The sequence below is a fragment of the Bos javanicus genome, chromosome 25 (assembly GCF_032452875.1).
Source record: "Bos javanicus breed banteng chromosome 25, ARS-OSU_banteng_1.0, whole genome shotgun sequence".
Taxonomy (NCBI): domain Eukaryota; kingdom Metazoa; phylum Chordata; class Mammalia; order Artiodactyla; family Bovidae; genus Bos; species Bos javanicus.
The window spans coordinates 40,806,002-40,833,886 of NC_083892.1; the positions used below are offsets into that span (position 1 = coordinate 40,806,002).

The 27,885-nt window shown below is 65.8% G+C and overlaps 1 protein-coding gene across 1 annotated transcript; it reads left to right on the plus strand.

The window, feature by feature from the left end:
• The first annotated feature begins 2,309 nt into the window (after nt 1-2,309).
• Nucleotides 2,310-27,544, plus strand: TTYH3 (tweety family member 3). The gene is given in 14 exon segments (XM_061402338.1): nt 2,310-2,596; nt 16,189-16,358; nt 16,525-16,636; nt 16,777-16,997; nt 17,294-17,389; nt 17,546-17,618; nt 17,903-17,978; nt 18,979-19,034; nt 19,671-19,763; nt 20,378-20,470; nt 21,276-21,485; nt 21,828-21,922; nt 22,358-22,433; nt 24,590-27,544. Coding segments are annotated over 14 exon segments (1,569 nt in total). The 5' UTR covers nt 2,310-2,473; the 3' UTR covers nt 24,665-27,544.
• The last annotated feature ends 341 nt before the right edge of the window (nt 27,545-27,885 follow it).

Here is a 27,885-nt window from a genome sequence, read left to right on the forward strand (position 1 = left end):
AGTTCCACGGGGACTTTCTCAGCAACACCGGACCTCCTATGTTGAGGAGGTCTGAACCTGAGTCCCAGGCTCAGGCTCCACTAGGAGAGGCCTTGGCAGCGCTTTCCCAGAACTGCGTGTTGAGGGTTCCTCCTTCTCTCTACCCTGGACCTCCTTTATCATTCCTCCTCCATGGATCCCCTTGGGAAAAGTGTTCATGTACCAAGTCTGTTGCAAGTATTAATCAGTGACAAGCCCCTCTGCCATTCTGTGCAACCAGAGACCTGGAGTGCCTGCCCACCGGAAGCTCTGAAGAGCCCGGTGTATGCGTTTGCTGTGGCTGCTGTAACAAGACCACACGTCGGGCAGCTTAATCCACAGAAAGGTCTTGTCTCTCAGTTCTGGAGGCTGAAGTCTGAGCTCACGTGTCACCAGGTGTGGTTCCTTCAGAGGCTGTGAGAGAGGATCTGCCTCACCCTCTCTCCCAGCTTCCGGTGGCACCAGCAGCCCTTGGCGTCCCTTGGCTTGTGAACGCATCACCCCGTCTCTGCCTCCGTCTTCATTCTCTCCGCATCACTGTGTCTCTGAAGTGTGTTCAGTTTCCCTCTAATAAGGACACTGTCATTGGAGGAGGGCCCTCCATAATCTCATCCAACTTCATCTTACCTCGATCACATTTGCAATGACCCCACTTCCAGATAAGATTTCAGTCACAGACACCGAGAGTTGGGATTTAGATGTATCTTTTGTGGGGACAGGATTCAACCCCACACACCCAAGTTATCATTTATACAACGTTTGGGTCTGGTTTTCTGACACTACCAGAGAAAAATGCATAATTTTGTGATGTTTTTTAGAAGGTAGAAAAGAACTCAGTGTGTGTGAGAGGGTACTTCCTCATGGTCCAGTGGCTAAGACTCCATGCTCCCAATGAAGGGGCCTGGGTTCCACTCCTGGTCAGAGAACTAGATCCCAGTGCAACCAAATAAATAAATATATGTTTAAAAAAAGAAAGGAACTCAGGGACCTATGCCTCCACATGGGGACCCTGGTAGGCCTGCTAGGATGGTCTGGGGGCTTGGGAATCACAGTGGAGCCAGGGTTCTGTGAACATGTGACCCGCTGCTTATAACAGGAACTAGAATCAGACTCTTTAATAATGGAGAATGTGACCTTCTTTCTGACCAGCTGTTATTCCCCAGTTGGGTGGCGTCCGTGAATTACCGGAGAGCAGAAGCCATAGCGTTGCAGGAGTCCCACTGGGGCTCCACAGACTTATCACAGGAAAGCGGGCAAGTCAGGGCGGTCAGGTGAACAGACAGACAGGCCCCTTGGGAAGCCACCGCCCAGAACTGTCCTTGCCTGCAACAACCCAGCCCAGCTGCAGAGTCGGCTGAGCCCAAGCATAACAGACAGCAGAGTCCTGGGTGTGGAAACCTGTTTCTCAGAACACAGCAGGTCCAGAAGTGGTGCCCCAAGGTGGTGACAAGCCAGAGCCAAGAGGAAGCACCTGTTGCCCCCGGGGTACACAGAGAGGGGTGTGCAGGGCCTGGCACTGCCGCGCTTCCAGCCTCCCTGTCTCAGTAACAGACATGACGACGTCCTCTGGGAAGTGTGGCCGTGTGTGTGGCTTCAAAGTCCATGCTCAGCCCTTTCTGGCAGCTGCCTGAATCTCCAGGCTCAAGAATACCAGGATAGGGCACGGTCTTTCTTCTAGGTCTTGACAAAAGACCCAACTGTCCCCAAAGGCAGGCCCAGTAGGGACTGAATTTAGTCGCTCCCCTCACGCGGCCACTTACTCCCACTGGATCGCACTCTGATGGCTCTGAGCCTTTTACAGTTATCGTATTCCCTATTTACAGACACTGATGGACAAAGAGGTTAAGTGACTTGCCCAAGATCACTCGGCTGCAGGTCACCAAACCACGAAGACAGGCCCCTGGGCCCCCTGCCTGGCGTTGCAGCCGACGTGTGAACGTGCACTGGTCCCACCAACGGGCGCGCGCCCGGGAGAGGCGCCGCTCCACGTGCAACAGACGGAGGACCCGCGGCGCGGGTTGGCGTGTCCAGACCGCCTTCCCCGTCCGGGGCCCTGCGGCCGGTCGGAAGGGAGGCCCTAGTGGGCGGGGCCTCGCCCAGACCGCCAATGGCAGCCCGGGGGCGGGGCGCGCAGCGCGGCTAGCGGGAGGCGTGGCCGGCGGGCGACGGGCCAATGGCGGTGCGGGGGCGGGCCCGGGCGGGCGGTGGGCGGGGGCGCGCGGAGGCGGCGGCGGCGGCGGCCGCGGCGGCGAACAAAGAGGCGGCGGGCGCGGGCGGCCGAGCGGAGCCGAGCGCAGCCGAGCCGGGCCGAGCCGGGCCGAGCCGGGCCGGGCCGGGCCCAGGAGCGCGCGGGCGATGCGGGCGGCCAGGCCGGGGTCGGCGGGCCCCTGATCGCCGTTCCCCAGGCCAGCCAGGGAGCCCCGCGACGGCCGCGCGCCCCCGCGGCCGGCCCGCCATGGCCGGGGTCAGCTACGCGGCGCCCTGGTGGGTGAGCCTTCTGCACCGGCTGCCCCACTTCGACCTGCACTGGGAGGCCACCAGCAGCCAGTTCCGGCCCGAGGACAGCGACTACCAGCAGGTGACGCGGGCTCCCTGGGTCGCGGGTCCGGTCCCGGGTCACCGCCCCTCCATTCCGAGGGTCCCGGCCCCCCTCCCCGCGGGTCACGATCCCCCTTCCCAGGGTCACGGCCCTCGCTTTCTGCAAGGTCTAAAGTCTTCCTGTCACCTACCGGCGGTCACGGCCCCCTCCTCCGCGGACCCTGGGCCCTCTTCCCCCCGAGTGTCATGGTCCCCTCCTCCTTTAGGGTCTAAAGGCTCCCCCCGACCCCGCATCCAGGATTATGGCCCACACCTCCTTGTGGGGCACAGCACCCGGTTCTTCTGGAGAGTCTCCTCCTGGTCACGGGGTTCCCCTGCTGTAGAATCTAAGGGGACCCCCCCCCAGCCCGCATGGAGGGTCCACAGCCCTCCTCCCGTTTCTAGCCTTCTCCTCTGGAGTCGCTAAGACCCTCCTTCCTTGCTGGGGTAGGAGGAGCCGCCTCCCTCCCCTCCATGGAGACCCCTCTGCCTGCTGTCAGTGTGTCTGCCCAGGCCCCTGAGCAGGGGCAGTCGGTGGGTGTTGCCCACAGAGCCCCCGACCCAGAGGACCCAGGGCTCTGAAACCACGTCCATGCTTGAGAGCAGTGGTGCAGCCAGGAGGGGAGTCCTGGCCCCCTCAGCCCCAGCCGGGAAATGCCACTCACTGCCAAGATTTCAGTGGGTGAGTGGTCTGCGTGGATGCCAGTCCTCCCTGGCTGGTAATGACCCCCTGCCTGGACCAAGCTATGGAGTGTACACACAGTGCCTGCCCGGAGATCCAACTGCCTGTAGCCCTGAGGGAGGGACGGAGGGAGGCCTGGCCACAGGGACAAAAGATGGGCCTCAGGCTGGGAGGCTGGAAAGGGGCTGAGTCTGGGCAGAGCTTGTGGGGTGGGGGTGGGCACAGACCCTTTGCAGCCCTCTCCCTGAGGAACCAGGCTCTACCAGTGGAGCCCTAGGTCTGGGGTCGTGCCAAGCCCCACTGCCACCCCCACCACTATGCCAGTGCCATTGAGTGCGGGCCAGGGCACCAGGCTGTGGACACTTCCTTCCTGCCTGGGGATCCGGATTCCACAGGCCCAGTGACTGGGGTGCCTGGTCACCCAGAGCATGTCTGAGTTCCTCTTTGGTGATGAATGCAGAGCCCTAGGGTGAGTAGGGGGAGCGGCTTTGCTCGCAAGACGGCCCAGGCGTCCAGCATCCGAGGCTCGAGTCACCCCCGTTCAGAGCTCTGTCTTCACAGCCTCCCTTGCCCAGAGGAGGAGAACCGGAAGCACCCCAGCTCTGCAGGGAGCCTGCCGCCCCACACACAGCGCTTACCTGGTGCTTGGTTCCCCAGCCCTGCTGATCTGTTTCTAAGCAGATTAGAAAGGGGGCGAGGGATTGGCCTAGGCATGTCCAAGGCAGCAGGATTCTTACAAAACTGGACGCCCGTGTTGTAGAAGGCCAGCCCGGTGGGGCTGACCAGGGTGGGGTGACTGCTCCTGCACACCCCCAGAGCTTCCCCTCGGGTGACTTTGCCACACCTGTCCCCGAGGCTCTGCTGCCACCTACTTTAGGAAGTTCTCTGCCGGTCGTCAGTCCTGAAGCTCCAGGGGCACCAGGGTGTCTGTGACCCACACAGCCTTCCCACTGGCCCGTGGGCTGCCACCTGCACACGCTGTCAACCCCGGCTGACCTGGCCGCCATCCCTCCTAGGGGTGCCCCCTGAGTTGCCTGGACCTGCAGTGGGAAGTGAGCAAGAGGCCGATGCCTCTGGCCAGTGGAGGCGTTCATGTGGTGGCCGGGCCGCCCTGACCCCCACTGACCCTGGCCTCCTGCAGGGCCCTTTGCCCCTGAGAGGACCACGGCTGGTGCCCCGGCCTCCTCCGAGAGCGCTGTTCCTGCCCTGCTGTGGGAGGGCTCTGACTCACTCTCTCTCCCGCCTCCTCTTCGAGGAGCAGAATTAACCACTGAATAATTCACGGTGTGGAAACCAGCCTGTCTCCATCCCCCGCCACCTCCACCGCCGGCTCGGGGCTGTGGAGCGAGCTGGGCCCGGGCGTGCGGCCTGCCCCTGCCCTCCCGTGCCATCCTGAGATCTGGGCAGGGGCGCCTCCTTTGCAGTGTTGGGAGGGATGTGAGGGCCCCACGCTCCCGCTCTGTGCCGGCTGTGCTGCCCACGGAGCTCCCCTCCTGGGCAGGTGGGCAATGGTCTGGCGAGGACCGCGCCTGGGGCCTCCCCCTGCCTCCCCTGGTGGAGCACTCGTAGCTGTGCGAGGACAGCTGCCCTTGTCCCGCTGGCGGACGGGGAACCCCTTGTCCTCCTGACTTGGGGTGCCCCACTTAGCCTGGGGGCCCGTCTGTGCCTGGCGCCCACTTGGGCTACAGGGGCCTGGTGTCCTCTTCTTGCTGTGCAGAGAGGGGCCTCTGCTTCTGAGGCCATCCAGGGGGAGGGTGGGGCCTGAGGCAGGAGCGGGGGTGGTGTGGCCTGGGGAGACCAGCCTTTGTGCTGTGCTGTTTCCACTGCCAGGAGCCCGGTGAAACCCACTGGAAACCCCAGGGCCAAACCCTGTGTGGGGGTGCTCACTGGGGCTCTCAGTAGCCTTTTCTCATACAAGCCTGGAAGGTGAGCATAACTGTTTCCATTGTGCAGATTAGCAAACTGAGGCTTAAAGAGGAGATTGGCCCAGAATCACACACCGAGCGGGTTGTTGTCCAGTCGCTCAGCCGTGTCCGACTCTTTGTGACCCCATGGACTGCAGCATGCCAGGCTTCCCCGTCCTTCCCCATCTCCCGGAGTTTGCTCACACTCATGTCCAGTGAGTCAGTGATGCCATCCAACCATCTCATCCTCTGCCCCTTCTCCCCCTGCCCTCACTCAGCCTTTCCCAGCATCAGGGTCTTTTCTGATGAGTCAGCTCTTGTGAGTGGTAAGTGGGCGGTAGACCAGAATCCTGCCTCAGGCCTCTTGTTCCTGCCCCTCGAGGAGCCAGAATCAGATCGGATTTTTCATCCTAAAATCTTGCAGTTACTTTGGGGACTGAGGGTCTTGGCCTCCCGTGTTCCCAAGGCCTCCATCCCGGAGAGGAGGGACTCTGTGGCCCGTCCATCTGCCTCCTGGGGGCTCATGATGTTTGCTGAGTGGACAGACTGCAGGAGGGTGGGTTCTCTGGGGACTGTTGGGACGGGTGGGCTGGCAGGCACTGGGAGTGGGCGGAAGGGACTCTGGGGTCTGCTCTGTGCTGCTCCACCCCACAGCCTCCGCCTGCCTGGCTGCTGGTCTGACTCCCCAGGGGCTGGGCTATTGCCAGGGTGCCAGGACTCCCCAAACCCCGGGGCAGCTGGTGGTGGGATGTAGGGGGAGGACTCCACCCGGAGGAGGGAGGAGGCCTCCTGGTGGTTGCACAGCCCGTGACCTGGAGTGGCCTGAGGCCGATCTGGAGTCCACAGTGAAGGCCAGGGCTGCAGGTGGGGGCGGGGGTAGGGCTGGTCTCAGAGCCTGCCTTCTCTGCAGACTAGAGTGGGAGTGCCTGGCTGGGGGCGCCAGGCCTGGGCCCCAGCTCTGTAGCTTCCCACCTGTGTGAAGGTGGACCCACTTGGGTGGCTTTAACCATCTCTCTGGGCTCCCCTTGGTGGCTCAGATGGTAAAGTGTCTGCCTACAATGTGGGAGACTCTGCAGTCCCTGGGTTGGGAAGATCCCCTGGAGAAGGAAATGGCAACCTACTCCAGTACTCTTGCCTAGAGAATCCCATGGATGGAGGAGCCTGGGAGGCTACAGTCCACGGGGTTGCAGAGTCGGACACGACTGAGCGACTTGACTTTCTTCTTTCTTTCTGGTTCCAGTTGGGGGGAACTGCCCCCTTAACTTATACCAGCCCTTCCCAACCCCTCTCTCCCAAGCCTCCCACACCCGCTGTGTCCTGAGGTAGAGTTCAAACCCTCTCTCTGCCCTCTGTCCCTCTCATTCTCGCTCACTGCCTCTGCTAGTTCAGGAGAGGCTCGAACCTGTGAGCTAGAGAAGCCTGCAGCCTGGTGTGGTGGGGCTGTGATCAGGTCGACTAGGCCCGCAGAAGCCCGGCAGTCAGGGAAGGCTTCCTGTAGGAGGAGCTCCCTCTCCTGGAATACCCAGAGGGTGAGGACTCACCTGGAGTGTGGTATGCAGTGGGCACACCAGCTCACCTTCCAGGCCAGTCCAGTGTGTGGGGCCCGTTTATTTATTAAAGCCCTGAGTGCCTGGATGTTCCTGTTGAGACCCTGAAGATAAGCCTGAGGTGGCTGAGACCTTGGGGAGGAGTGTTCTAGGCACACGCAAAGGCCTGGAAGCAGAGAGAAGCCTGGGCCTCGGCCCAGGGAGTCCCTTGGGTCTGAAAGTGCTGCCCCTGAGCTGGGAGTTCTCTGTGCCCAGGGTAGTGGGGGGTGGGGGGTGAGCCCAGCCTGGAGGGCCACTTGGGGGCCCCACTGGGCTGGTGGTCTCCTCGAATAGACTACAGCACCTTGGTTTCATTCCTGACTCAGGCTGGGTCTGCATGTGCCCTTGGTTTCATTCCGGACTCAGGCTGGGTCTGCATGTGCCCGCGGGTGAGGCTGGCCCTCTCTGCATCGTCCCCACATTCAGAAGAAAATTTGCTTTGGTTACAACCTGCGTCTCTCGCCTCTCTTCTAGTTTATGAAACCAAGACACCTTCGTGGAATATTTGGAGAGTAGGAAAGAGCATGGAGACAGGGAAGAAGTCCCTACAGCTGGAGTCTGTCCCTGCCTTAAACCCGGGGAGGGTGCCGCCTGAGACTAGAAGTTGTCACCTGCTTTTAAACATCGAGCCTGGGGACCACATCCTTGGTCCTGGGTTCTTAGCTTGCCCAGCATGCCATGACCTCTCAGGTCAGGATTCTGAGGCTGCAAGTGCTGGAAACATCCCCAAAGGAATAGCGCCAAGGGGGGTGTAGAAGCTGAGTACCCCCTGTGTGGGCAGCATCTGTGCGCCGGGCTTTGGGGGTGCAGGGCCCATGCATGGGGGGTGGGGTCGGGAAGCCCCTGCCAGGTGAAACCGACTCTGGCTGTGTGCCTCTTGGCCAGGGTCACGGTGCTGGGAGGGGCGGCTGCCTCTGCCCAGATCTGCGCCTGCTGAGGGGCCTGGTGTTGTGCGGGTCAGGGTTAGGGTCTGCACTGCTGGGCCCCATCTTGGGGCTTTTCGGGGCTCCTGGTTCTGTCCCCAGCACTGTGCTGCTTGGCCTCGGGGACGTGGAGGGAGGGCGGGCAGCTGTCTTGACTCTGACCAGGGGCGCTGGATCAGGCTCTGGCCAGGTGTCCGTGACCCTGAGAGGCTTGGGCTGTGTCGTAAGCATGTTTCTGGGAAGCCACACGGCCTCCCTGGGGGTGGACCCCATTACCCCTGCAGAAGCGAAACTGAGGCCTCTGGCCAGCCAGCATCAGAAGCAGGAATCCACAGGCAGCCTCCGGCTCCAGCCCGGCACTCCCCTGCCTGCAGACACAGCCCTGTGTGTGGGTCCGAGGCTGGTTGGGTGGCTCCCTGGCTCCCTCCACTGACTCCGGTTCAGGAGGACTCAGGAGCGGATGGGACCAGACCCCCACTGGCCACAGGAGCTCTGCCGAGCCCTTGGCTGGGGAAGAGGAACCGAATCTGCATCCAGGGACTGGGTGACAGATGTGGAAAGCACCCCATGTGGCCCCCGAGGGATTGGGGGCATGTGACCAAGGGCGGGGTGGGAACAGCAGGACCCTGGAAGAGCCCAGCTGCGCTCATGCCGTCTCCCGGGTTTGCAGGGAGCCCGCCCCAGCCCTGTGCTGCGCGGGGACGCACCCATGGCCCTCAGGGGCTTCCCTGGGTGCTGGGGGGTGCAGTAGGGCTCCTGCTCCGCGCGGCGAGGCTCAGATGACGCACCCCAGGCACCGGTGCCCAGCGCGGGGAGCCCCTCACTGCTGGAGGACACCCCCGAACCGAGGGCCCTGGCCTGCCCCGGGGTCCCTGCTGCAGACGGGGATGGCACACGCCCCCCAGAACTGCGTCTGCGACTCCTGAGGGCCCAGGCAGTGGACGTCTGCCGAGGCAGCGCGTGTCCCTCGTGCTGTGGACACAGCTGCGAAGGCTGCAGCGGGCCCCCAGGCCTCCAGCCCAGAGTCCGAGGCAGGACCCGGCCTACGTCTGGTGCCGGCTGCCCATGAGGCCGCTCTAGTCCTTGCCCAGAGCTGGGCAGGTGCCCGATGTGAGGTGTGCCTCAGGGAACAGGGCAAGGGGAGGGTGGAGTGACCCCCTGGGCCAGGCCTGAGGGAGCGGATGGGCCGGGTGGGGCCCTTATGACCCCCCACCCCCGCCCCATCTCACCCTCCCTACTCCAGGCCTGGGCTCTGCATGCCCACCCATGTGCCCCAGCCCTTCCTGGGTCCCCTCACTGGGGCTGGTGGGCTCCGGAGGGCAGATGCCTCACGGGGCTTGGTTTTTTCCGCAGGGCCCCCCTTGTGGCTGGGTATGTCCCGTGTGGGCTGAGAGCGCAGGGTGAGGCCAGGCTGCCCAAAGCCCGCGTGACCCCTTCTGTCTGCCTCTGAGTGCCAGCCGCGGTGCCACCCTCAGGCTCCCCTGCTCTGGCTGCGCTCACCCTGACCTGGGTCCTGACCACCGCGGGCACCCCTAGGGGCTGACGCGGGCCCGGGGTGGGGCGGGGCGCCCAGGGCCGCGAGGGCTCCGGTCTGGCCCCGCTGGTGCGCCCGCCCGTCTGGCAGCTCCTGACCGCGTCTGAGGCCGGCGCCCGCAGGCCGGCTGGCGGAGAGCGCGGAGTCTCTGGGTCGGGAGACGCGTTAGGGCGCCGGGACGGAAATAGACGCACTCGCGGCTCCGAGGGCAGCAGCGCCGCCAGGTTCTTCGGTGTCGCCTCCGCGAGCGGGCGGGGCGAGGGCGGGGTCTCGGCCTCCCTGCACGTGGCCCCAGGCCTGGGGGGCGCAGGAGGGGTCCTGGGCTGGGCGTCTCTCCGCGGCTTCAGCCCAAGCCCCACGCCGCCGGACCTCTTCACTGCCGGTCCCCAGGCGCGGGCGTGCAGTGAGTGAGGAGGGGAGGTGCCGCTGGCAGCCTGGACCTCAGACCGGGTCGGGGGGCTCGGCCGAAATCTGGGCCCCTCCCGCGCTCCCGGCACGGCCACGAGCTCACCATCCTGGAATTTGTGAAACCCAAGCCTGGTTTGGTGGAAAATCTGTTTTTAATTTCTGGCCAGCGTGTGGGAGCCACAGTGAGTGTGCTGGGGGTGGGGTTGCCGCACAGGCAGCTCAGCTCCCACCCAGCCCGGCCCAGGAGGTGAGGGGGGCCTTTTCCAGAACTTTCCCCAGGAGGCCTGGGCTGGCTCCGGGCCTGCCTCCGTTATGTCAGTGCGAGGGGCCCTGGGGGTCCTACTGGCCCCAGGCCCCTGGGCTAGAAGATGGGCCACCTCTGCCCCAGGTGGTCTGGGGACCCACAAGGCCATGGGTACAGCTGGGCTGCCAGGGCACTCAGGCCCAGACCCTGGGGGAGTGGGCAGTGCCAGGTGGCCTGGGGCCTTCCCAGCAGGAGACCCCCTCCCCTTCCTCCCCAGGCCAGGGCTCCAGCCAGGACTTCTATGCGTTCCCAGATGGCGCCTGGGTGTGGGGTCCGGCCAGCCTCCTGGACGCCCTTACCTGGCCTCTTGCTCTGGAGAAGGGCCTTTGGCAGTCCCAGGGCCAGGGAGGATGACCCCGGAGGCGCTGGAGAGTCCCTTGGCTCCCCCCACTCCGCCCGCATGCCCTGACCTCGTCCCACAGAGCCCTCGCTCCGCTGTTGGGGATCCCCTGCCTAGTCACAGCTGCCAGGGGCCCTCCTGGGTGCGGGTTTGCAGCTTGGACCTTGGTTGGCTCTCACTCACTGTCCCTTCCTGGGAGTGCTCACGCCTCACCATGCCCTGCTGGCACCCGCCACCCCCACGATGGTGGTTGAGGGGACGCCCCCTGAAGCCTCTGTGCCCCTCCCCTGCTCTGTCTGGCTCCCACAGCCTCAGCCCTTCTGCACTGCGGAGATCCGGGCAGATGCCTGCCCAGCCCAGCAGAAGCTTTGTCTGGGGGTCCCATGCCCCCAGGGCCAAGGCCCGGTGCTGGACACTTGTGTGCTAGTTTCTGGGGACCAGCTCTGGGCCGAGGGCCCAGTGTGTGCTGAGTCCGGCCTCCCTGCCCCAGGGAGGCAGGTGTGGCCAGCGCGTGGACACGTGAGCTCACAGGCCCCTGGTGGAATTTGGACTTGCCTCCTCTTGGGAGCCTTGCCCTTTACCACCTGGTCATGTTACCTCCCAGAGAATGTTGGCATGAGGGGGGGCAGGGCCCGCGTGGTGGGGGGCAGGCCGGCTGGCTGTGGCCTTCTCGGGGGCTCCAGCCCAGGGAGAGACCCTGACCCAGCAGCAGTGAGGCCTCAGGCTGCAGTCATACACCCAGGCTGAGATCCTATCCCGCCCACTAGCCACGTGACCTGGAGGACGTCCAGAGCCCACCCGGTCTCCCCTGGACTGCTGGCTGCAAGTCTCCCTTGCCGTGCCCGCCCCGGGGTGCTCACTGTCTCCCCTAGGAGGCCGGCCAAGGGGCAGGAGCTGGGATGGCAGGGTGACAGGGATGCAGCCTCAGGGCCTGCAGGCGGGGCGCTGCAGGCCCCCACTTCCCATCAGAATGCCCGGGAGGGTCTCCCAGCCTGGCTGCGGGCCGTGGCGGCTTGCAGAGGGCTGAGCGGGCCGGCCAGCTCTCAGGGTCAGCTGCCGGGTGGCACAGTGGCTGTGTGGTGGGAGGACCGGGTGTTTCGCCGGCAGTTTGTCCGCGGTTCCGCCGAGCTCACCGCGTGGGGCGCGCCCCCTCGCAGGCCTCCAGGCCACGTGCTACCAGGACGCCCAGCTGGACCTGCCTTGTGTGGTGGCACACAGAAGGGCTGCCCCAGGGTGGCACGCTGGCCCTCCCAGCCTGCTGGCTTGGGGCACCTCAGTGCAGCTGGGCCGACGCTGTGAGCCTGTGTCCAGGCTGTGCCGAAGGAGCAGGCCAGCGGCAGGCAGTGGACGGGACAGGCCCGCAGCCTCGTGCTCTCTGTCTGCAGTGGAGCTGAGCGCCATGCCAGGGGCTTCTGTTATTAACATCTGGTGGCACTGCGTGGCCCTCCCCTCACAGGCCTGGCCGGGGTCCCCCCACTTGCAGCCAGCCGGCCTGAGGCTGAGCTGGGGCTCCCTGCACCCTGCTGGGACCACCCAGCTGCACACACAGCCCACCGCTCCCTGCGGCCCCTGGCCCTGCTCCCCTTGCTGCGCTGGGAGGACTTGTTGGAGGTGGAGGCCTCATTGGTTCGCCCAGTAGGCCTCAGACATGGGCCTGGGCCCGCCCTGGACGGAGTGAGTTCAGACCCCAAGCACTGGTTCGTCAGGCGTCTCCAGAGCGGGTGGGGGCTTGAGGGCCCCCAGCCCGTGGGACATGTGGACACAGGGCCAGGCCCAGGCCTCCTTGGTGGACACGCCCCATGGTAGGGGCTGCAGGGCCTTGGGAGGGGCCAGGTGGTCCAGGGCTGAGAAACGGCAGCTGCAGGGCCTGGAGGAGTGGGAGCATGTGTGTCCAGCCGAGGCCTCGCAGCGAGCCTGCGACGCTCCAGGCGCTGACACCAGCCCTGTGGCCCGCGGTCAGGACAGGATCCCTAGTGCCTGGCCGCGTGCTGACGTCACTTCCATCACAGATGGAAAATTCCATTTGGTCAGAGCCCAGATGCTGACCAAACATTTCCCATTCAGCCGGGACCCCGAGCGGTTTGGAGGGGAGGGGCACCCGCGGGAGTGCCAGCGGAAGGCTGTTCTCTGGGAATCTGGCCTCAGGATGAGGGCAGAGGGCAAGCTGGGACCCTGGGCTGGAGGAGGCTGCTGCCCGGGGCCAGGCGCCCCCGCCCTGCCCTGGCCCTTGCACCCACGTGGGCCCGGCTTGTTTGAGTCAGGGGCCTGGGACCCTGAGCCCCGAGGGCCGGCCCCACCCCGTGTCAACTGGAGGATGCTGTCACCTCCTTGAGGGGACTGAGGGGGGCTGTCCTGGCCTCGGCCCCCGCAGCCTACCTGCTGGGGCCGCACAGGGGGCCCCACCAGCAGCCTGGCGGGGGGGGTCGTGGTTTAAGGCGAGCCCCATCCAAGGGGAAACTGTGCTGTCCGAGCTTCGGGTGGGGGGCAGGGGCCTCGTGTTTCTGAGTGTCCACTGGAGGCCAGGCCTCAGGCCCAGAGGGAGCAACACCCCAGCCAGGCTGATGAGCTTAGCGAGGCCTTTCCAGCACCCAGCGGGGGCGGGGGGGAGGGGGCTGTGGGCAGACAGGCCCAGCGCAGAAGTGGTGGAGCGCCCTCACCCAGGAAGGGCCTTCTGGAGCTGGGCAGACGGACAGGAGGGCAGGGGTCGGCTTCCTTGCGTTGGGCTGAGGGGGAGACTTTGGCCCCCGGGGTCTCTGCTGTCCCCAGGGAAGCCTCTGGAAGTCAGCCTCCTCCCCAGCTGTCCCTCTCTGAGCCCCAGGACAGGGGCTCACTCTCACGGCCCAGACCAGGCCTTCCTGGCGCTGGAGGTGGGCTCCGCTCTGTGAGGTGGGGCTGGGCGGGGGCGGGAAGCGGCTGTTCCCCCAGGGCTGTGGCTTGCAGGGCCCATGGCAGGCAGCTGTGCCTGTGACAAGCATCCAGGCCCGTCCACGCTCACAGAGCTTCCAGTGCAGGCTGCTGCGCCCGCTGCTGCTGGGGCTCAGGACAACGCCTTCACGTGCACGCGTGTGGGTGTGAGTGTGCGTGTGTGGGCACAAGGGAGCGTGTGCACCTGTGTGGCCATGGACGGGCATAAACGTGCGTGTGTGGGCGTGAGCAGGCACACACTCATCTTGTCCGTGAGCGGCCTGGACTCCTCTCTGGCAGTGGGGACCCAGCCTCCCGGGCGGCGTTGGCGTGGGAGCGGCACCCCGGGGGGCTCCCCGATGGAGGCGCTGCTCTCAGCCTTTACACCTGTGAGCTCACGCCCTCCTCGGTGCTGCCCTGCCTCTGTGTTACTCACAGGGTAACTGAGGCATAGGGGCACTGACTAGGTCAGCTCCTGGTACCAGGCGGAGCAGCGTCTGACCCCAATACTCGGGGCCCCTCGGGCCCAGCCGCTCACTGGCCTGGGCAGGAGCTCCCCCGCCCCCCACTCCACCCTGTCCAGCAGCAGGCGGTCCTCGGCCTCCTGGTGGCGACTCCCAGGGCGTCCCTCCCCTTGACCTCTGCTCCTGGGGCACTGCAGCTCCACCGCACACCGCCCGGCTCCCGCGATCACGATCACGTGGCAGCCAGGGAGGGCGTGGGCATGTCGGTCCCCCAGGAGGGGAAGCGGGCCTGTGGGAGGGAGGCGCGCTGGGACTCACGCGGCGGAGCTGGGTGCGGGCCAGGCGCCTCCCACGCCTGGCTGAAAAGAGCTACTAACACGTTTCTGGGTTTGTGTTGTAATTATAAAGGTAGTACGGTTCGTGGTTTAAAAAGGAAAACCAAAAAAAGGAAAAAAAGAAAACCAGTAACAACAATAAAAAAGACAAATCAAAGCCTAGGAGATCCCGGAGCGCTTCCTGAGCGCCCGGCCTGGCACAGTGCCCTCTGGGCGGTCAGCTGTGGCGGCCTCTGCCCGGAGCGTGCTTCCCTGGCCCGCTGGACTGGGCTGCGTCCACGCTGACCTGCGCTGCTGCTCCCGCTGGGCCTGCTTCCTGGGTTTTCCATAGCCCCCGGCTCACACCCTGCAGGCCTCGGCGCCTGCTTCCTCCACCAGCGTGGCAGCCCCGCAGACAGAGGCTGTGTCTGCTGGTGGCCCGCCAGGCCCTGGCACCTACCACGTTTCCCACAGGAGCGGTGCCCCCTCACCCTAGCCCCACCCCAGGCTCGTCCCAGGTGCTGGGGTCTTGCTTGGCCAGTCACGCTTATCACAGGACGGACAGGAGTGGGTGGTACTGGCTCCGCCTGAGCTGTGGTCGAGGCCTGCGAGCTCTTTGATGAGTCCTGATGACCCTGTAGACACTGGCTTCGCTCGCTGCCAGGCTGGGTGGTCTCAGGGCCCCAGCTTGGGCGCCCCTTGCCCTGCACCCCTGATCCCTGGCTTCCTCACCCCCGGAAGGATTTCCTCGAGAGGACGTGTGTAGATGTGCTTATTGGGGGTGGGGTGGGGTCAGGCAGGAGAGGAGGAGGTACGAGGTCTGTGGAGCAGAAAGCTGGCCAGAGGACTGCTGGGGACCAGAGGGTAGCCTCCTGCTGGGGGAGGAGGGGGTGGTGGCTGCTGCCAACGCAGGGCTGAGTTGGGGCTGGTCATCGGGGCCTGCAGAATCCTGGGAGCTGAGGCAGGCAGGGCGTGGGGTCGGGAGCTCACTGCCGGCGGGTTCTGGTTGAGGATTTAGGGGAGGAGCCTGCAGGCAGGATGGAGGCAGTGACCCATCTGACCGGTGAGGAGGGGGCCTGCAGGATCCGCGGCCCCTGTGCCTGGTGCCCAGCTTGTGCATGCGCGGGCAGAGCCCACCCACAAGACTGCTTTTCCAAGCACCCTTTAGTTTGCTGTGGGCAGCGTTGGGCGGGGTGGGGGTTGCAGCTGATGCTAGGCACCTTAAGATGAGCACTCACCCCCGTGACTGGCACCTGTCTCTCTGGCAGGCCCCTGATGGCCACCAGAGGCTCCCTGCTGTGGCCTGGCTGGTGTCCCCGTGTGATCTTGAACACACTTACCCGCCTGGCCTCAGAGTCCCTCTAACGTGAGCCCCCGGGACCGTGATGAGTGGCGGCCCCTCTGGAGCCAGCACACAGGCTGCTTCCTGCGCCGCCCAGCGGGTGAGCAGGTGGTCAGGTCCTGTCAGGCCCACCCACCTACGCTGCAACCTCACTGGTGCCCTGGCCTCTCCCAAGAAGGTGCCCATTCTGTACTTCATAGGGAGGACAGAGGCCCCCAAACAGCACAGCAGCCCTCAGGGACCACGGCCGGGGGTGCAGGGGAGAGCCCTGCCCTGGGGTGTGAGGGTCAGCCGGGGTGCTGGGCCGGGCAGGAGGCCTTTGGGGCCAGCTGGCTCCTGGGAGGGTAGGGAGTGCCATCCTCCATCTGCTGCCTGGCAACCATCTCCCGGGAGACAGTCCCTGCACACCAGGGCTGTGATCCAGCAGTCCTAGTGCCTCAGTGGCTGAGCTTCTGGTCTCAAGGAGGCCTTGCAGGGGTGGGTGGGCCTGGGGCATTCCACCCCACAATGGCTGCCCAGGCTTTCTGCCACACCGCTGAGAATTAAGAGATGAGAAAGGTGTTTCCAGGTCCCCCTGACGGCTGGTTGTCTCTGCAGCAAGGGCAGCCAAAGGGTGTCCAGAGAAGGCCTGGGAGGGGTTAGGAGAGGTGATCCCATGGTCTTGCCCACCTGACCCCCGCAAGTGGGGCTTCGACGGTGCCCAGATGTCTAGGAACGAAGACGCTGAGTCTGGGGTCCCAGGTCAGGGTGAGCACAGGCACATCACTCAGGTGCTGGGGACCTGTGGCCCCTGGGCCAGGGACACCGGTGGGATTGGCCGCTCCTGGGGTTGGGTGCAGAGTCAGCCTGGGACCCCCTGCTCCAACACTGCTTCCCCACCACTCTCAGGCGCTGCTGCTGCTGGGGGCCGCGGCGCTGGCCTGCCTCGCCCTGGACCTCATCTTCCTGCTCTTCTACTCCTTCTGGCTGTGCTGCCGGCGGCGCAAGAGCGAGGAGCACCTGGACGCAGACTGCTGCTGCACCGCCTGGTGCGTCATCATCGCCACGCTGGTCTGCAGGTGAGCGCGCGGGGCGCGGCGGGGCCGTCGGGGGCGTGGTCCGACTGGAAGGGGCGGGGCTGTCGGGGCGTGGCATGGGCGGGGCCAGGCTGGAAGGGGCCGGGCAGGCCGAGTCCCGTGGGGAGACCCCAGGCCCGCGACCTCACGCGGCCCCATCCTGTCCCAGCGCCGGTATCGCCGTGGGGTTCTATGGCAACGGGGAGACCAGTGACGGCATCCATCGGGCCACCTACTCGCTCCGCCACGCGAACCGTACGGTGGCAGGGGTCCAGGACCGCGTGAGTGGCCGCATGGGTCGGTGGGGGTGGCCTCTTCCTGCTCCTACACCCGTGGATGTGCATGTGTGTGAGACTAAGACGTGGGCGTGTGCCGGAGAGTGCGGGAGCCCCGGCTCATTGTCTCCTCCAACCTGGAGCAGGTGTGGGACACCGCAGCCGCCCTGAACCGCACGGCAGAGCCCAGCCTGCAGAGCCTGGAGCGGCAGCTGGCCACGCGGCCAGAGCCCCTGCGGGCGGTCCAGCGGCTGCAGGGCCTGCTGCAGACACTGTTGGGCTACACGGCGGCCATCCCTTTCTGGAGGAACCCAGCCGTGTCGCTGGAGGCGCTGGCTGAGCAGGTGGATCTCTACGACTGGTATAGGTGCGTCCCCCTCTCCTGCCTGCCCCCGCTGGTGTCCGCTCCTCTCTCTGGGCCGGTCGGCTTCCAGCTCCCAGTGCCTGAGGTCCTGTTGGGGGAGGGGCTGGGGCCACTGGTGGTCACTGGCAGGAGTCCCCCATGGGGACGTCTGTTACAAGGTCAGAGGCCAATCTCCATACCCAGAACTGCCCGTGGACGCTCCTCTGGGCCCCAGGCTGTTGCCCAGCTCTGCCCAGCACCCCCTGCTCCTACCCTGGGACTGGCCCTGTGCCCAGCCTAGGCGTGCCGTGTCCCTGCAGGTGGCTGGGCTACCTGGGCCTGCTGCTGCTTGACGTGGCCATCTGCCTGCTGGTGCTGGTTGGCCTCATCCGCAGCTCCAAGGGGATCCTGGTAGGGTGAGTCAGGGCCCTGAGGCAGGGGCTGGGGCAGCTGTGGCACCCATCCCCCAGGTCAGCCCTGACCCGCCCTCCCTCGTCTTCGGGTCCAGCCTGGTGTGGGGCGCAGCCCTCACCCCAGCCTGGAGAGAGCCAACCAACTCTCTCTGCCCCAAGGGTCTGCCTGCTGGGGGTGCTGGCCCTGATCATCAGCTGGGGCGCCCTGGGCCTGGAGCTGGCTGTGTCTGTGGTAGGTGACGGAGGGGCGGGGGTGCCTGTCTGCTGGCGGAGCATGGGGACGGGGTGGGGATGCCACATTCACCTCCCTGCTCTCCTCCGCGGGACACCGGGATCCTGAGAGGCAGGGGACCGGTCACACGCACACAGCAAGTCAGTCCCCACCCCCAGCCCCAAAGAGCCGCACCACCTTCCTGAGCCACACACAGATGCTGGGGGGCCAGGCTCCATCCCTGAGAGCTGAGGGCTCAGGGGCCCAGCTTGGTATCCCATCCTCTTTGCCTGCCCCCACCCCAGGGCTCCAGTGACTTCTGTGTGGACCCCGACACCTACGTGACCCGGATGGTGGAGGAGCACTCTGTGCTGAGCGGGGGTGAGTCTGCGGTCGAGTCCCAACCACTCGCAAGTGCCCGCTCCTGCCCGCGAGCCACAGGCCGTCTGGTCAGGCCACGTGCCGGCTCCCTGGACAGGCGGCTCGCGCCAAGTGCGTGCTCGCTTCTGTTTTCCAACATAAGCTCCATAGGAGCCCAGACCTCAGGGCCAAGTACAGATGCGGCATGGAGAGGCTGCCCTGGGCTCTGCCAGGCCTTGCTCCCAGTGCCCACCCAGCGCTGGACCCCAGAAAGCCCCCCAGAGGGGCCAGAGGGCACAGGGTGGGGCGGGGCCAGGGTTAAGTGTTTGGGGTACAGATTTTCTTCAGCTCTGGCTGGGCTCAGCACCCCTAGGTTTGCAAAATCAGAATTGTGCGTGAATCCCCGTCTTTGAGTGTTGGACACGATGGACACCTGTTTTAATGGGGATGAGCAGGCAGGCCCCCTGCACCCTCTTTGGGGTGACATTCTGGCCTAAGAACTGTTCTGCCCAACTGGTCTGTGAGCAGATGCCTGCCCAGCTGACCTCTGACTCCTTGCCCCCCACCTCCCACCATGGCCTGTCTGCTGCTCCCAGGGAGGGGAGGGATGAGGCAGCCCTCCAAGGGAACTGTGCCCGTTGCAGGAATACGGCTCAGGGCAGAAGGGTCTGGGCCCTGGCCCCAGGCTCCCTGGAGACCACTTCCCTCTCACAGCTGCACGCTCACACAGACACGGACACGTGCACAAGTACGTGCAACACACGTATACAGTCGTGCACACGTAGACATCTGTGTGTACAGACAGGAGCATCTGAGTATAGGTATACCTACACTCGGACATGCACACACAGGCACGTGCATACGGATACACGCATGCACGGAAAGATACAAGCAAGCACACGTACACTCAGCATACACGCAGACGTGGACACACGCACACGTGTACACAGATGGGCATGTAGACACACACAGCGCATGCGGACAGCCGGAGTCACTGGGCCGCCTTCACCTCTCTCCGCAGACATCTTGCAGTACTACCTGGCCTGCTCACCTCACGCCGCCAACCCCTTCCAGCAGGTGAGAGCTCAGCCCTGCCTCTGCAGAGCATCTGGTGCCCTGGCCCCCACTCCCAGACGCCCACCGACCGCGAGGCCCCCCACCTCGTCAGGGCCCCTGGGGTCCCCACTCTGGTGGGGACAAGCCTTTCAGGGTGGCCTGCTTAATGCCTCCAAGTCCCTGGGCACCTTGCATCTCCCGGGCTGCCCTTTACGACAGAGCCGGATGCCTCCCGGGCAAAGCAGGAGCCTGGGAGTGTCCCATGGCAGAGGGGTCCTGTGCCCACCGTGTGGAGTCACTGTCTGGGCCGATGTGGATTTGAAGGGAAACCACATAGCCCACTGCCCGTCACCCCACGTCCCGTGCGGCCCTCTGGGTCCTCCGGACTGCGTATCTACTTTAAAGATGCTGTACTTTCCTTGGTCTGTATTGTCTCTGTGTGCTCATCCTGGGGGCTGAGGAAAGGTGTCCCACAGAGCAGACTGCTGGGCACAGCCGTCCCACCTCAGGAGCTCGGGGCCCCACGGGCTGGACGGCCCTGGGGCTGCGGGAGCTGCTGGCACTGGAGCCAGCCTGCCCTGTGGGGGGTTGGGGACCTCGGGGAGGAAGACGGGCCGCCCCACCCGCACGGGACTCAGCAGCCTCTCTGTGGAGCAGAAGCTGTCGGGCAGCCACAAGGCGCTGGTGGAGATGCAGGACGTGGTGGCTGAGCTCCTGAAGACTGTCTCGTGGGAGCATCCTGCCACCAAGGTGAGGGGCTGGGGGCCAGCTCTGGAGCCGGCGAGCTCCCTCCCGTCACCTTGAGAGGAAGGCAGGTGCAGTCACTGCTCAGGTGCTTCCTGGGGGACCCTGCCGGGGATCTGGTCCTCCCCTCCTTCCATCCTTCCCTTCATGCCCCCAAGGACTTGGGTAGGTTTAGTGATGCTCACACACACACACACACTATAGCACCAGGGTCATACTGCTCAGAGTATTCTGGATAATGTTTTGTCCTTTAAGATACTGTGAAAATTTTCATTGTCTTAAACTGTTCCTTAAAACAGTCTTAAGGTCCGTGTCGGGAGACGCATGCGTGTTTGCTGTTGCTCCCGTTACAGTGCAGGCCCGCAGCGGTGGCGTGTGCACAGGCGCTGTGGGCCCCACGCTCCCCGCTGTCCTCATGCCTTCAGCCGCCCCCCAAGGCCAGGGCACAGATTTGGAGGGTCACCTTTTCTCAAAGCCCAGGGTCTTCAGGGCCTGTGCCAAGGCTGGGGGGCAGTCAAGGAGGGGTTCTTGCTGGCAGGTGAGGGGTGGAGGGACGCCTTGGCTGGCTCGCCACCCTTTCCTGAGCGCTGTGCTGACCTCTCGTGGTGCCCACCCCCCAGGACCCCCTGCTTCGTGTTCAGGAGGTGCTGAACGGCACAGAGGTGAATCTGCAGCATCTCACTGCCCTGGTGGACTGCCGCAGCCTGCACCTGGTGAGAGCCTCCCAGAGCTGTCTTTGGGCCCTGTGGGGAGCAGCTGGGAGAGGAGAGGGAGCAGCTAGGGGAGGGGCAGGAGGAGGGGGGCAGCTGGGGGAGGGGTGGGAGGAGGGGAGCAGCTGGGGGAGGAGGGGGAGCAGCTAGGGGAGGGGCAGGAGAAGGGGGAGCAGCTAGGGGAGGAGAGGGAGTGGCTGGGGGAGGGGCATGAGGAGGGGGTGGCTAGGGGAGGGACAGGAGGAGGGGGGCAGCTGGGGAGGAGGGGGAGCGGCTGGGGGAGGGGCGGGAGGAGGGGGCAGCTGGGGGAAGAGGGGGAGCAGCTAGGGGAGGGGCGGGAGAAGGGGGAGCAGCTAGGGGAGGAGAAGAAGTGGCTGGGGGAGGGGCATGAGGAGGGGGTGGCTAGGGGAGGGACAGGAGGAGGGGGGCAGCTGGGGAGGAGGGGGAGCGGCTGGGGGAGGGGCGGGAGGAGGGGGCAGCTGGGGGAGGAGAGGGAGCAGCTAGGGGAGGAGGGGGAGCGGCTAGGGGAGGGACAGGAGGAGGGGGGCAGCTGGGGAGGAGGGGAGCGGCTGGGGGAGGGGTGGGAGGAGGGGGCAGCTGGGAGAGGAAGGGGAGTGGCTGAGGGAGTAGGGAGAGCGGTTGGAGAGGGGTGGGAGGAGGGGGAGCGGCTGGGGGAGGGGCTGGAGGGGGCAGCGGGGGCGGGGCGGGTCACGGGGCCTCTGCCCGCCTTGGGTCTGGCATGGTTCAGGCCCACGCGCTCCATCTCACCCTGTGCATCTCCTGCTCTCTCTCCTCCACCCGGCCCCAGGACTACGTGCAGGCCCTTACCGGCTTCTGCTACGACGGCGTCGAGGGCCTCATCTACCTGGCCCTCTTCTCCTTTGTCACGGCCCTCATGTTCAGCTCCGTCGTCTGCAGCGTCCCGCACACCTGGCAGCAAAAGAGGTGAGTACTCCTGGGCCTGCCTGGGGGGCCGCACGGCGCCGGGGGCCGCGACTCCGCGACTCCCCAAGGTGCAGTCCCCGCCCCTTGACGCTCCCGGGGCTATGCAGCCACCACTAGGCCGATGGGTCTGAGGTGGGCACTCCCTCTTCACGCCCGGCCTAGAGGGGCCCCCAGCCTGGGAGACGGGTGAGTGAGCAGCCGGCGGGGGCAGGGTCCCTGCCTGAGCCCCGTCCTGCAGGCTGGGGCTGTCCACGGGCACCGGCCCCTGTGCTCCCCGGACAGCCCCGGCCCCGCCTTTTAGTAGGCAGGCAGCACCCCTGTGTCCCGGGAGCCTTACCCACAGCCCCGCGGACCCAGGACTGCAAGCAGGCACGTCTGCCCTAGAGCTGGCCTCTGGCCTGTGGCCCCGCTTTAGCATCAGGCCTGATCCCGCGCTGGCAGCTACGGCAGCGAGGCCAGCATCCCAGCCGCGGCCCACACCGTCAGCAACGCCCCGGTCACCGAGTACATGTGAGTCGGGCGCGCGCAGCGCGGCGGGCACTGGGTAGGCAGCTCGGGGTGGGGCCGCTGCCCTGGGGTGCCTGGGCGAGGGGCGGAGCCAGGGCAGAGACGGTCCTGCACACGGGGCAGGGCTCCCGGGCTGAGTGCTTGCTGCTGCCACATCCTTGGGTGGAGGCCACAGGGACCACTGTTAGACCGAGAGTCTGTGGTCAGCACGTGGGATCCTGTGGCCAAGGGCCCCAGGCCTGGACATGTGGTGGGCTGGGGCGGGTGGGCGAGGCTCCGGCCGGGCTAGGGTGGGCAGAGGCGGCCGTGGGTGTGCTCGCAGCCCTCTCTGTGTGTTAGGCTCAGGACCCCAGGCGCTCACTAGCGGGCCATCTATGGGATGGGGTCTGCCTGGTTCCCAGGTGAGCCCACTGACCCAGGGCCCTCTCCTCACCTCAGGAGCCAGAATGCCAATTTCCAGAACCCTCGCTGTGAGAACACCCCCCTCATTGGGCGCGAGTCCCCGCCGCCTTCAGTAAGTCTCGGGGCAGAAGCTGGAGTGGGGGGTCCAAGGCCAGGGTGGGGGCTCCGCCCCGCCGCTTCATGCCCGCGGTGGCTTCCCGGGCGGCATAGGCCCCGCAGGCTGCCCTGAGCCTTCGGTGCGGGGCTGCAGGGGGAGCCCCAGCCGGGGCCCTCAGGCGGGCCAGTGGCCTGTGCGTGCGAGCTCTTCCAGGAGGCCAGGGCACCTCCGCCTACCTGAGCCCTGTTCTGCTTTCTCAGCTTCCTGAACTCGACCCAGGTCTCCCCCCAGGTTCTTCCAGATGGGCCTGGTCTTGGGTTCTTCTAGCTTCGCTTCTGGTCTTGGGAATGAGATGTGAAAAAGGGGTTAGGATGGTTTGGTGCCAAAGAAAGCACCTTACGAGGCCAGGGGTCCTGGAGCGTTTCCTGGAGGTGGCAGGCCTCCAGGAACAGGCTTGAGAACCTAAGGGCCATCTGGCTTCAGATACACACGCCCCCTGGTGCAGTGGCCCCACTGGGCACCGCGTCACGGCACTGACCTCGGGCCTGCCCTGGCCCCAGGCTGCACGGGCTCCCGGTGGCCCGCCCCGGGCTGGTCCTCGCCTGGCGTTGAGGCTGCCCTCTCTCTCTCTCTTTCCTGCACTCCTCCTGCCCCGCACTCTCCTAGCGCTATCTGGCCGCCCTGGACTCTGGCGGCCACACGGGCTGGCAGTTTAAGCCCCTGAACAGTGCCTGAAGGCTGTGGTGGCCGTGTCCTCAGAGTGACAGGTACTGACCCAGCTGGGCCCCCCGCCCTGCGCCGCCTGCCCGCCCACACCTCTGCACCTCATGCCCACTGCTCACTGCCACCCGCTCCGGCAGGCCCCAGGGCCAGCGCAGGTACATGGGTCTCAGTGACCCTGGCCCTGGGCTGTCACCCTCACTCCAGGGGTAGCGAGCCTCCTGCAGAGCCCCTCTTCACGCCTGGTCCGGCTGCAGGTGGCCGCCGCCCATGCCGTCCTCCGTGAGGAGGAGACCGTCTCCCCAGGCCTGGGAGCATGTGCTCGCCAGTGCTGGGTGCCTGGGCTTGGGAGGCCGAGCGCTGGAGCCCCAGGTGGGGCAGCAGACCCGGCCCTCGAGGCGTCACCGTGCGCGTGCAGAAGCACGCATGCCGACGGCCACAGCCACCCTCGCCCAGTGCTGGCGCCCGCCACGGCTCCTCCCATGCTCTGAGCTGCCCCCCGACCCCCGCTGCATGTCCCTGGAATGATGACACGGCTCCCAGTGCCCGCTGCTCCTTCCTCCTCCAGCTCGCCTCCGTGGCCACCCACCAGGAGTCCTGGGAGGGCTCCCCGAGCCCAGGGGGCAGAGTCCATCCTGATGCCCGCACGGTGGGCACCTGGGGCTTGCGGGGTGCGTGCCCACAGGGCCGGCTCCCTCCCGCTGGCAGCCTAGGCACACACCTTGGCTTCTGTCCCCACGATGGGCGTGTGGCCCTTTGTACACCGCCTGCTCTGAGCACACATCTCTTCCACATGTGTTCATTCTGAGCACACGTGTGCATATGTGTGTATAGCAAGAGAGCCCTTCACACTTCAGGTTGGACATGAGGGCCAAGATGGGTGGGCTGTCCCCACCCCCAGCGGCCTCCGTCCGTGCCTGTGGCCCGCCAGGCCCCACAGTCTGGCTCCCACCTGAGTGGGTGGCAGTGTCACCCGGGCCCCAGGGGCCTTTGTGGCTTTCCGGCTCCTTCCCTGGGGGCCAGGGCAGAGCGGCTGCAGGTCCGCCTCTCCAGTGACTCTGACCCTGGCGATCTGGGTCCTTGGGGACTGTCCCACCCTCCCTTGGACACAACCTGGCCCCGCCTTTGCCGATACGCTCCTCCCAGCCGCCCAGCTGCGCTATGGGGCCTTCAGGTCCTGGGCGTGTGGAGTGCAGGGGGCACCCCCACGCTCCAGCTCCATGCCCGAGATGGGGGTCAGGAGCTGATGGGTTCCCCTCGCTGGGAGAGGGGCCGGTCCTCCTCCTGGGCCTGGGGATCGGGGCTCCGGACGCCTACCGTGCCTGGACCAGCGGGCTCCCCAGAGCCGCATCCCCTGGGGCTGTCCGCTCTGCCTCTGCGCCAGCCCATAAGGCCCTGCCCAGCCGCACCCAGCGCTCGCTGACCGGCGGCCTCCCCTTTTCTCCCTCCAGTACACTTCCAGCATGAGAGCCAAGTACCTCGCCACGAGCCAGCCTCGCCCCGAGTCCAGCAGCAGTGGGCACTAGACGCCCGGCCGCCACCCGCCCCACGTGCCAATCGCCCCGCTCCTTCCCGTGCCAGCCTCCCTGCTTGCACCCATGGCCACCTGCCGGACCCTCCCCGCGTACGCCGGGCCCGCCGTGGGGGCTTCTGCCGCCACTCGACCCTGCCCTCCCTTCCTGTAGGGGTGCGGAGACAGACACCTGGCCTGCCTCCTGGGGCAACGCGGGGGCTCTGGGCCCGCATCCTCTCCTCCGTCACAAGCCTGGACACCTGGGGGTGCTGCTCGCGCTGCCCGGGCCCCCACGCGCCTCCGCCCTGCTGGCGCCCGCCCCCCACACACAGCTGGGCCGCGTCTGCCCCCTCTCCTTCCACAGGCTGCCGGGCACGGTGCCCCCCTCGGTGCCGGGCGTCTCGAGCGATGGCGTGTGCGCCCGCCTGCTTGTCTCCCGCGTGCAGAGTCCCCCGCGGCGCCCTTGCACACCTGCAGCATCTGTCCTTCCTTCTCTCGCCCCACCCCAGGCTCCTCCGCCTCAGTTGCCAGAAGCCTCCCAGGGGGTACCCCCTTCTCTGCTTCCCTCCCCGCACCGCTCTCTCCCCGCAGCAGCCCCCGCCCGTGGCATCTGGCCGTCCGTGGTGGCAGGAGACAGGTGCCTGCCGAGCCCAGGCTGCTGACCTAGTACCGGCCGCCCTCCTGGTGCCAAACCCCCTGCCACCCACCCCCACCCTCACCCCCGGAAACTCGGCAGCTCCGCCCAGTTCGCTCTTTGCACTAACCACATCTGTCATCTCTAGGGCGGTTGGGGCTGCAGGCCGGCTGCCACCCCTTCCCGGTTCCCTTTGCATCCAGGACAGGCCGGCCTGGGAGCTGCCCCCGAGCCGGCTGTGACGGTGCACTTGGCCCCCGCCGCCCCTCTTTGGACTAACCACTAACCTCACTCCAGCCTCCGAGAGAAAGATCGCCCTGGGCACCCCACGGTCCACGAGCGTGAGGCCAAGTCCAGGCCGGAGATGAAGCCCCAAAGAGCCGGCTGGGTTTTGGGGTGGAGAAGGCATTTCTTCTCGGGGCGCTGCTGGGGGGGTCAAGACCAAGAGGCAGCCCGAGGGCCTGGAGACCCCTCCCTGGGCAGGTGTTGCCCCCGAGGGACCATGTCCTCAGGAATGAACGTCCCTTCGGCTGTAGGACCGAGGCCCCTGTGGCCTCGGGCTCCTACCTGTGAAGTGGGAGCAAGGCTTCCTAAGGTGCTTTTGGCTTCGTGTACAGTGCTGTGTTTTCCTACCGCAGAGGGTGGGGCCGTCCCCAGGTCAAGGCGGGGAGATGCCTGCCCCGCCCAGCCAGCTGGCCACCGAGAGGCCAGGTGCGGTTCTGGCCTGTGTCCCTCCAGAGGCAGCAGAGAGCCACAGGGCCGCCCCTCGGGGGCACAGGCCACCGGCGCCCGCAAGGCCCGGCAGTTTACAGACATTGTGGGGGGCTCCCCCTGGAGCGGCAGGGCAGCGCCCCTTCCCTAAGGCGGCCCGCAGAGAAGCCGCCTCCCCTCTCTCCAAGGTCTCTTCTGTGTGCTGGTGTCTGGGACCAAAAGGATGGGTGGGCCCAGGCTAGACTGCAGTGGCCCCTGGCCCTCTAACCACAGGGGAGAGGCTGCCCGGGAGAGGGGGCAGTGAGTGGGCAAACAGAGGTGCCCCCTGCCGCGCATCTGAGCCCTGGCGCATGGCCAGACCTCACCGAGGGGCTTCCGGTGCCCTGTCCCGGGCCCCCCCCAGGCCAGAGCCACAGCCCAACTGCCCAGTTCTTCTCTGGGCGCCCCTGCCCAGGTGGAGCCTCCCTGCCTCTGCTTCGGCCCGAGGGAACGCCAACTGTGCTGCCCCGGGGGCGGCTCAGAAGCACAAAGGCCGCGAGGCCACCGAAATGTGAATGTAGAAGCTTGAGAGCCGGTGGCGGACCTGCTGGAGTAGCTCTGCGAGTGCGCGTGCGCGTGCCCGCCCGCCCGAGTCTCCGCCCAGCTCGTCCCAGTCACCAATGGTGCACAAAGGAATACGCGGACGTCGAAAGGGCAGCAAGACCAAGCCTCGGTCCTGAGCGGGTGAGGGGGGGGGGGGGGGCCTCCCGCCCTTGGTTTTCTTCTTGCTCTGTTTTCAGGCCCTTCTAACCAGTCCGGGCCCAGGGCCTCCACATCCCGCACCTGCGGTCCTCGCCCCGCCGCAGGCCCTGCTGCTTCTCGGGCCGTGGTCCCCGACCGCGTGGATGAGAAGGCAAGGGCCCCGGGGGCTCCGCGTGTAGGAGGGCTTCCAGGCCGGTCCCTCCCCGATGGGGCTCCGCGGGCAGGCGCACGTTCCCGGTCCCCAGGTCCCCTGGCCTGATCGGATGTCCCCTCCATGTCCACCCCATCTCACTATGCAATCCCAGTCCAAGCGCCAATCCCTCCCCGTCCCAGGATCCCTGCCCAGCCGGGGAGCGGGTGCGTGGGTGATGGTCCCAAAAGGGGGACGAGCAGGGACCGGGGCCTCTTGTGCGGGATTTTTTTTTTAAACCATAATGGTTGTGTGCCACACCACTTTATACTTGTTACATATATCTCTCCAAGTTATTTTGTTAAGACTCCCCCTCCACGGTCCCCGCCCCCACCACCCAGGATCGATTTAGCATTCTGAGCGGGGATCGAGGCCTGAACCGCTTGGCATTCTCCAAACTTCCATAGGGCCATGGCTGTATGTGCTGTCGCTGTGTTTCTGGGTGTGTGTGTGGTTTTTTTTTTTTTTTTTTTTTTTGTAAAATGGTTTGGGGTTTGATTTTTATTTCGCTGGGGGTTTTATTTTTCTTGGCAAATACTAAAACTCGTCAATGTAATTTCTGTGGTTTCTATTCAGCTTGGGTTTCATGTTTTAAAATAAACAAATTTTAAAAAACAGGCCTCTTATTCCTGAGTTGTTTTGGCACCCTCCCAGGTTTGTGGCCAGGCGGCCACGTGCGGGAGCCACTAGGGCCTGGGGGACCCTGGTGGGCGGGGCCTCGCGGGGAGCGGGGGCTGGTGGGCGGGGCCTCGTGAGGAGAAGGGTGGGGCGGGGCCTCGGGGAGAGGAGCGTCTGGTGGGCGGGGAGAAGGGCCTGACGGGGCGGGGCCCCGTGGGAGGAGGGTCTGGTGGGCGGGGCCTCGCCGGGAGGCGGGCCTGATGGGGCGAGGTCCGATGGGCGGGGTGTGACACGGGTGGGCGGAGCTGCTGGCGCAGGGAGCGGTGGTTTCTAGTCTTGA